General features: G+C 48.1%; 2 protein-coding genes across 2 annotated transcripts; one reads left to right on the top strand and one right to left on the bottom strand.

Moving 5' to 3' along the window:
* The first annotated feature begins 1252 nt into the window (after positions 1-1252).
* On the top strand, positions 1253-2444 carry LOC115031734 (foxo1-corepressor). Its single transcript, XM_029480346.1, has 2 exons — positions 1253-1458; positions 2233-2444. Exons 1-2 carry the CDS (start codon positions 1270-1272, stop codon positions 2368-2370), a joined length of 327 nt encoding a protein of 108 aa, XP_029336206.1. The 5' UTR covers positions 1253-1269; the 3' UTR covers positions 2371-2444.
* Positions 2445-4576: 2132 nt separating this feature from the next.
* On the bottom strand, positions 4577-8101 carry Mcemp1 (mast cell expressed membrane protein 1). The gene is made up of 7 exons (XM_021171052.1): positions 8025-8101; positions 7720-7809; positions 6700-6831; positions 6513-6563; positions 6266-6421; positions 5579-5632; positions 4577-5492 (listed from the first exon to the last, which is right to left on the bottom strand). The coding sequence occupies exons 1-7, from the start codon at positions 8077-8079 to the stop codon at positions 5479-5481; spliced, it is 552 nt and encodes a 183-aa protein (XP_021026711.1). The 5' UTR covers positions 8080-8101; the 3' UTR covers positions 4577-5478.
* Between the last annotated feature and the right edge of the window lie 1434 nt (positions 8102-9535).

Genomic DNA, 9535 nt, shown 5'->3' with positions numbered 1-9535 from the left:
AGAGAGAGAGAGAGAGAGAGAGAGAGAGAGAGAGAGAGAGAGAGAGAGAGAGAGAGACCTGTTACAGTGACTCAGGTCTGTAGTCTCAGCATTTAGGAAGCTAAAGCAGAATGGGTTTTGAGTTCAAAGCCAGCCAAGGTTATAGAGTAAGACCCTGTCTCAAAAGAACCAATGACAGAAAAAAAGTGACAGAGAAAAAAAGACACTGGAACTCCATGGATAAGATTGCTTGACTCCCAAAAAGGAGGTCCAGCAACAGGCTCAAAGTGGGATCCAGCTCAAGGGAAAGTCCCAAGGCCTGACACTATTTCTGAGGCTATGGAGCACTCACCAAAAGGGATCTATCATGACTGCCCTCCAAAAGACACTTGTACTCTCTGAGTCTTCTCACTGGCCCTCATTCAACAGACATTTCCCAAGCACCTCAAAGTCACGTTGGATCCAAAGCCTGGGGAGACAGGATCTGGCCTTTTATATTCTAGTGTTCGCCGGAGTGGAAGTGCCCTGGGTCCCTCTGATTGTAACTAGGTGGATATAACTCAGAGGTGAAAGCATAAATGTGTGAGCTATGAATCCCCAACCCGGCCAACAGCCATGCCATCTGTAACAACGGGTCTGGTTTAAGGTCAGCTTAGGCTACAGAGAAGAAAAAGTCAGAAATGTAGACACTGACTCAAATGGAATTTTCAGGGCAATTTATTCGAGTTTAAAATGGAAAGCCCAGGGCTGGCAACCTGTAGTCTCAGGGCAGGCAAGCTTTGCAAAAGGAGAATGAAGAAGATCCGCTGTCATGGAGGTCAGCCACACTTGATGGGACTGGAGCTCTAGAAAAAGGACTGAGGAAACCCCAAGCCAGACTGTTAGGAAGTTTAAAAGCATACTCAGGCCAGCATCCAAAGGGGAAAGGAAAAGCGAGGGGGATGGATAGAGTAGCCTACACCATATTAGCCCAACCTATACTAGGGGAAAGGAGAAATTATGGAAGAGAAAAGTATATCACCTGCCTTCTCCGGTGGTCCTTTGCCAGGACCCTGACCTGCCTGGCTACATTAACCCTTTAGGAAGGAGACAAGGGCCATCTCTCCTAGAGGAGACTATGAAGCCACAGCAGACCAAGAAGCGGGATTGGTAGCAGAAGGTTCCTGTAAAGGACAGCGAACTGGAGCCTTGGACTCCTCTCTGGGTGAAGCAAGAACACTCTTGTGAAATGGAATTGGAGCCGAGCCCTTCCCGCTGTGCACGCACCAGGCCCCAGGTTTGCAAGAATGGATGGGGATGGGCGGTCCTACACGTCGCCATCAGGAAGAGGGCTCTGCGGAATGCTTAGGAGACCCCTCCACCAGAGCTACTCCAGGGCCGGGACTTCGAGACTTCCACTTCACCACCGCAGGACCATCCAAAGCAGATAGACTAGGAGACGCAGCGCAGATACACAGAGAAAGGATGAGGCCGGTGCAGGTAGGGCTGGAAACTGCACCGGATCTTTAGCAAAATGCTCTAAAGGGGAGTCCTAAAGGGGGAGCTTTTCGTGCAGGTACGGGGAGGAGCAGGGGTGTACGGAAAACTGCCACAAGGGGGCGCGCGTGTCTACCAGGATCGTGCCTGACACTCTAGCTGGCACTGGGCTATGATCTCTTGCTTTTCTAGGGCAGTTAGCCTCTGGTCTCAGGATAATGTGCATGCCCTAGGGCACATGTTCTTTTATGTATATCCTAGAATCTGAGGCTTGGTGAATTTCCTTTTAAAAAAAAAATAAGATTTATTGGGCTAGAGAGATGTCTCCGTTATTAAGAGCACTTAAATGGTGAATCCTGAGGTCCTGAGTTCAATGTCTAGCACACACATCAGGCAATTCATAAATGCCTGTAACTCCAGCTCCAGACGACCTCCCGAAAGCACCTGTATACATGTGGCATACACATAGACATGCACACAAATACATCCAAATTTATTAAAATAAAAAAAAATGTGTGCGTGCATGTTAGGAGGTAACATCAGATCTCCTGAAGCTAGCTACAAGCAGTTGTGAGCTGTCCAAAAGGGGAGCTGAGAACTGAACTCAGGGTCCTGGGAATTGCAGGAAGCACTCCTAACCTCTGAGCTGTTTCTCCAGCCTTGCATGGTATATTTCCATGTCATTCATCGTGATGAGTGATTTTTCTATTAATAAATAATATACACTGAAACTAGGGTAAAAAGATAACCCCCACTTTCTTTTTCTTTCTTTTTTAGGGTGGTGATGGTAGTTGTGAGAGAGTCTTTCTACAGAGCCCTGGCTCTACTGGAACTCTATATATCAGGCTGGACTTGAACTCACAAAGATCTACCTGCTGCTGCCTCCTAAATGCTGGGACTAAAGGCATGTGCTAGCATGCATAGCCTAATGTAACTCCCCCACCTTCTACCTTCACTAGCAAGGACAATACAGAGTCATCCGAGTCTGATTTTGATGTCTTTCTATTACAGCTGACTATGGGGGAAAAGGAGAGACCTTAGGACAGGCAGACTTGCATCTAGTCTAGAGTTTCACACTATGCCTCCCTAGGCCTGGGCTTATTATACGCATTTGTCTACCCCTACATGACTCCAGGGTTTCCTTTATTTGTATTATATATGGTGGAAAGAGACACATGATGCTCAGACACTAGTGGGGGTGTGCTCAGCTATACATACGCACTCTGGGTACACACTTAGGGGCTCGTATATATCCATGTATTCAGAGACAATTAGGGACGTATTACAGGGCTTAGGCTGCAAGCACACAGAGGCACACTTATGCTCATGTGCACCCTGGAGGGTAAGGGTCTGCTCCAACAGCCACACCCCAGGGACAGGTTCAAGGCCATGCAGAAATCTACACTGAGCATTTGCTCTTTTATTGCTATTTTTAATTAGCTTATTTTATGATATTTTCATACATACCTACTTTGGGTTGACTATCCCCTCATCTCTCTGCTCCTCCACTGTGGTGGTTTCAATGTGCTTGGCCAGGTAGTGGCACTATTTGGAGGTGTGGCCTGGCTAGAGTGGGTGTGGCCTTGTTGGAGGAAGTACATCACTGTGGGTGTAGGCATTAAGACCTGCTTTCTGAGCCGGGCGTGGTGGCGCACGCCTTTAATCCCAGCACTCGGGAGGCAGAGGCAGGCGGATTTCTGAGTTCGAGGCCAGCCTCGTCTACAAAGTGAGTGCCAGGACAGCCAGGGCTACACAGAGAAACCCTGTCTCAAAAAACCAAAAAAAAAAAAAAAAAAAAAAAAAGACCTGCTTTCTAGCTGCCTGGAAGCCAGTCTTCTCCTAGCAGCCTTCAGATGAAGAGGTAAGACTCTCAGCTCCTCTTGCACCATGACTGCCTGGATGCTGCCATGCTCCTGCCTTTGTGATAATGGACTGAATCTCTGAACCTGTAAGCCAGACCCAATTAAATGTTGTCCTTACAAGAGTTGCCTTGGTCATGGTGTCTGTTCACAGCAGTAAAACCCTAACTAAGTCACCCATTTTCCTGGCCCCAGTCCCACTTAGATCCAACCATCTCAGGATCCTCCCTTTACTCTCTTACTGCCTGTGCTCTGTTTGTTGCCCTCCAGCCCCTCTCCTGTGAGGCTTCCCTCCCAACCCCTCTCTTGGGATCTTTCCATCTTAGTGGTTTCTACATGCACCCATTCTAACACACACACACACACACACACACACACACACACACACACACACACACTATTGGAAGCTGGACTCCACATAGGAGAGACAGACAGTATACAGTCTTTGGTTTGGGGTGCTTTGTTTTGTTTTGTTTCCAACCTGGCTTATTTCACCTAACACAATGATTTCCAGTCACATCCATTTTCCTGAAGATGCCATTATTTCATTTTCCTTTGGTGCTGAGTAAATTCTGCCATGTATATATGCAGCGCATTTTCATGACCCATTCACCAGTTGATGGACATCTAGGCTATTTCCATTTTCTGGCTGTTCTACCATCTATTTCATGGATGAGCAAGTGTCTTGCTGAGGTTTTGTCTTTTTACTGTTTGTCAAAATGCTAAGGACTGGCCTCCAAGATTTGGAATCTGCAGGTAGCCTGAGGGACCCCACCCCCAATTAATTCTGATTGGCAAATAAAGATGCCAGCAGCCAATAACTGGAGAGAAGAGACATGACATAGGCAGGGTTGAAGTTTCCCCAGGCTAGAGACCATGAGGAAGGGGAGGGAGAAGGAGAGCCACCATGGAAGAGGACTACGGTGCAGGAGGGAGGAGAGCCATAAAAGCGTGGCCATGTGGGCTGGCTGAATGAAGTTAAGAGCAGCCCAGACAGAACATAGAATTTAGTGAGTAATGACTTGGAGTTATCAGTTGGAAAGTGGATTCTAACAGCATGGACCATAGGCAGCTGTTCAGCCATTGAGCTGCCTAAGGCATATTTTAAAATATATGGCATTGTTTGTGTCTTTCATTCAGGAACACAAATGGTCTAAGGTGGGAAGGAACCCTGCGCTGGAAATTTTTATTAAATATTTTTTTTACAACATGTCTCATTAGTAGGGCATAGATTCCTTTGGGTATTTTTTTCTAATTATTTTAGTATTGTGTCTTTCATGCACCTTGGTGTGCAGGTGGGGCTCCCACTGTGTGGACCTCAGCGATGAAACTCAGGTCAGGTTCTGCCTCGGTGCATTTTGCATGCTGAGCCATTTCACTACCCACCCCAGCTCTACTTTTGTAGCCAGACTGACCTTGAACTCATGATCCTCCTATCTCAATCAGCCTCTCTAGCGATGGAATTACAGTCCAGCTGCACCATGCCTGGCTTCCAGGGCTGGGTGTTTTGTTTCATCGCCAAACCAAAGCCCTAAATCCAATCTCCCCACCAGGTCCCAAAGTTCTGTCCCACAGGCCTCCCCAAAACAGCTCCAGAGTCATATCATTTCCCTTGGCAATTATCTTCATGAATCATAAATACAAGTGCAGAAATTGATGGCTACATTTGTGTGCATGCCCTGAACACACAAGCTGACATGACCAAGCACACTAGGAATGGCCCATGCCATGACACATCTCCAGGGTGATGTCTATCACCCACCACTTCAGTGACACACATACAGAACAGCCAGACGCACACATACATGAGCAAGAGAATGGGGAGGCATGTCCTACATGTCACTTACACTTTGGGGACTTCACAGGAATAGCTGCCAACCAGGACACGCCTATACAGGGCGTACACCTATGTGGCCCATAAAGAGTAACACCTGCTGTGAATGCCATGTTCTCTTTCCACCATAAACCCTTCTCCTTGAATACATGAAACCCCAAATGCTCATTTGCATACACACCTCTTCAACACTCATTCCCCCGGGCGGAGAATCTTTTTTATACGAGGATGCACGGCAGGTTCACACTCAAGCTCGGTACCCACCCCCATCTGCCATCTTCACTAGCAGGTGCAATTCGGAGTCCTCACAGGTACTGCTGTGGCGTCCTCTTATGTACTGGGCTCTGTAAGAGAGGAGAGACCTGAGGTCAGGCAGACCAGCACTAGGTCTGGGGCTCCACCGCAGTCGACCTCCCCGGCCCTGACTTACGAGGCTGTGCCTTCTTCTCTAGCGCCTCAAGAGTTTTCTTGATTTGGGTTATGTCTGGGGGGAGGAGAGGAAACAGGTAAATCTGGAATGGGGCTGCAAACAAAGCCTGACATCGTTAGCAGTTTCCAGTTTGAGTGAAGCAGATCCCTGTAGTGGAGGTTCACCGTAATGGTGTGGTGTGATGTGTGTGTGTGTGCAGTATACATGTGTTTATATTCATACATGTGTACACTTGTTTGTGCACATATGTGAGGAGAGCAGCGGTTGACATCAGTCAGTTGTGTTTCTTTGGAGATGTCTACCTTATTTTTAAAAACAGGACCTCTCACTGAACCTGGGGGTTCACCCATTTGATTAGACTGGGTGACCAGTAAACCACATATATCAGCCTATCTCTACCACCACAGCTCTAACCTGATGGCTGCGGTTACAGAACTGTGACACCATGCCCAGCTTTTATGTGAGTCCTGGGGATACAAACTCAGGTCCCCATGTTGTGCTTTCCTGAGTCACCTCCACAACGCCACTAGTGCTTAAGCACCCCCTCCTCTAGCTCAGAGGAAATATCTCTTGTTGACTTCCAAATCCAGAGACCAGGGCCCTGTTTACTCCCTGAGTAACTAGTACCCTATTTGTTCTGAACATCCAAACACATTCATCCAAAGAGAACAGGTGTGCGAGGAGCACCTGCCGGCACAGTCTTCAGCCTGTCGTTTCCAGTCTGGATGCTGCTCATGGCTGTGCCAAGGGTCTTCTTGACCTCCTTGATGTCCCTCTGGGCAGCTTCCCAAATCTTCGTTTGCTGACTCTGGAGCTCCCGGATATTCCACACGGTGTCTGAAACTAAGGGCATGGAGTTTGAGGTGTTAAGATGGCCATTCTTCTCCTGTTTCCACCAGCACCATCATGGGCCTCCCCTGAGCCTCTCACTCACCATTCGAAAGCTCTGCTTTCAAGGTCCACAGCTCCTTGGATGTCTCAGAATCTGTTTAGGAGAGAGTAGGAAAGCTTTAAGGCCCCGTCTCCATCTTAACCTCCTTGGAAGTGGAGTTGAGGGGAGGGAGAGGAACTGGTGGTAATTCCGCAATCCCGTCCCTGGCCCGTCTTCCAAAATCACTTACTTTTCACCAAGACCAAAGCAGAGAGGACGATGCAGGATAAAAAGACGAGAGCGAGGAGAACATACAACATCATAATGGTTCTGTACAACCAAGGTGGGGACTGGGCTGTGTCCAGGGATGTCTTGAACTTGGCTGGGACAGAGACATAGGACGTGTGAGCCCCAGAGCCAAACCCCACCAACTTGTTTTGTATTCCTTACATAGTGACCATCACATCCCTCTCAATAAATTATGCACAGCCAACAGCACTGCCAGAAGCATTTTAGAAACCCAGCCTCTTTCACCTCAGCTACAAAGCTACCCTCACCTTAATACCATCACTCGTGGGAGAGGGGGGCACAGACAGACAGGGAGACATGAGCATGGGGTATCCTCCTTTGTCGTGCCACCTATTTCCTTGAGGCACGGACTCTTCCTGTTTATTCCCAGGTGGGGAAACACAATCTAGGGAGTTATAATAAATCAGTCACGAAGGACAAAAATCAGCTTTATGATTAAGCGGTACAGGTATTTGTGAGCCACTGGAAGGAAGAAAAACAGCATGCCCCAGTGACCTCCTTGTGTCCAGCCCCTCGGTGCTGGGGTTACAGGCATGCCACGGGACACCTGGTTTGTTCTGTGGATACTGGAATCTGCGCTATAGTCCTCACACTTGTGAAGCACCACTTAACCACCGAGTCACACACCTCTCCAGCCTCACAAGTTAGTTAGTTAGTTGGCTAGTTAGGGTTTCTAGTACTCCAGACTAGCTTCTAACTCTCTCTGTAGCCAAAGATGACTTTGGCTTCTGCTCCCAGATTTGGGGATAATAGGTGTGCACGCCCAGTTTATACAGAACTGGGGATTGAACCCAAGGCTTTGAACATGCTGGGCAAAGCTCTCTACCAACTGAGCCACAACCACAGCTGCATCACCATCTTTAATGCCACCATCGCCACCACCTCAGTCCCCAGCACTCCCTCCCCCCTCCACATATGCCTTAAGGTTGGAGTGGGGGTGGGCAAGGGAGTGTCCGCTCACCTTGTTTTGTGGGTGTTGATTGGCTGAGTTTGAGCTGGTCCTTGTTTCTGAAGGCCAAGGTTATATTCTCGTAGTCAGGATTTTGGGCACCTGTGTGTGATTTGGTGGTGAGAGGAGCCGCTGAGACTCATCTAGATATGTGGGGAGTCGGTAGGGGAACTCAATCGGGCAGGAAGGACAAAAATCAGCTCTGTGCAGTGCAGGCATTTATGGGGCCCCTAGAAGGAAGGAGCTCTTCCATCCCTGACTGCTCCCACCTTCAGCCACACTTCTTCCTTTCCCCTTCCCACCCCTAGGATCCTGACCTTCATCGTGACCTGGCTTCCTCCGGTTCTTATCCTGGGAGGCTGATGCATGCATTCTGCTTGGTTGATTCACGTAGATTACCACAGCCTTGGGCGCTGGACCTCCCAAGTGTCCACACATCCCCACCTACCGGAAGATGTCGAGACAGATGGGGAAATCTCATTTTGGAGGGGAGGGAAGCAGGGTTTGCCTCCTGCTTTCAGGGATCCACACCAGATCTCTTGCCCTGGAGGCATCTTCAGCTACCATATCAAAAGAGTCTTTAAAGGGACAGAAGTTTCATGGATGGTCAAGAAGCAACCCTAGATGTGATGACAGAAGAGAAATTTTTTTGTATATGGAAAAGTCTTTAATTCATGTTTCAAGAACACAAAACAACATTCATGCCATTAATTCAGCTTTAAAAATACCTTTCCACAATATTTCTTGTAGCTTGGACGATGATATATTTTATATACACTGTGTTCATTCTTGACACAGATGCTCTCTTAGTGCGTTCTATTTTATTTTTATTTTTAGTAGATATTTTTTATTTACATTTGAAATGTTATCACCCCCTTTCCTGGCTTCCCTTCCGAAAACCCCCTATCCCCTCCCTACTCCCCCTGCTCACCAACCCACCCACTCCCACTTCCTGGTCCTGGCATTCCCCTACACTGGGGCAACACAGAAGTGAAATTTTTGAGGAAGCGAGACTGTCTGGGTGAAAGACACACAGACGGAACAGACAGGTGGAATGTGCTTGATTCATCTCCCTGACTTTTTTATATGGGGTGGGAGGCAGAGGATGGCCTCAGCTGTCACTCCCAGGTAATGTCCACATTGTTTTTTTAAGGCAGCAACTTTCACTAGCCTGGAACTCACCAAATATGCTAGACTGGCTGGCCAGCAAGCACTAATGACCCACCTCCTTCTACCTCCCCAGCTGGGGTTACAACTGCACCCCACATTCTCAGCTTTTCTGTTTTCTATCTCTACAAAAAAAAAAGGAGAGAGGGGAGAGAGAGAGAGAGAGAGAGAGAGAGAGAGAGAGAGTGAGAGAGAGAGAGCAAGGAAAGAAAGAATGCTGTGTGAACTCAAGAGTCTGCCTTTTAGAACAATAGCTGGGTTTTCCAGCCCCCAACACCTTCCCTTCCCTCTCGGGCCTCATTGCACAGTTCAACCAACCAACTTCTACTTTTTGTAAGTCCCTCATGTTAACTGATTGCATCACTGGAGCTAAGGAACTCTCTGAGGCACCACAGAGAGCAAAGCGGATGTTAGGCAAGGATGGAAACCACTCTGACCCCACACCTATACCCAGTACTGATGTCAGACCCATATCCTTAACGCTTACCCTGGTGGAGTCCTCAAAGTCTTCTCTCCTCCAGAGAGACACGCCAGAAAAGAAAGGCATTTACTCCATCTGTCTGCCCCCCTACCTGGCTCACACACATACATGCACACTCAAACCTCCACATGCCTTCAGTCTCAACTCAGCTCATTGATGCAGGCCACATGTTCACTTACA

The sequence above is a fragment of the Mus caroli genome, chromosome 8 (genome assembly GCF_900094665.2).
Source record: "Mus caroli chromosome 8, CAROLI_EIJ_v1.1, whole genome shotgun sequence".
Taxonomy (NCBI): Eukaryota; Metazoa; Chordata; class Mammalia; order Rodentia; family Muridae; genus Mus; species Mus caroli.
This window is presented reverse-complemented; position numbering and strand designations above follow the sequence as displayed.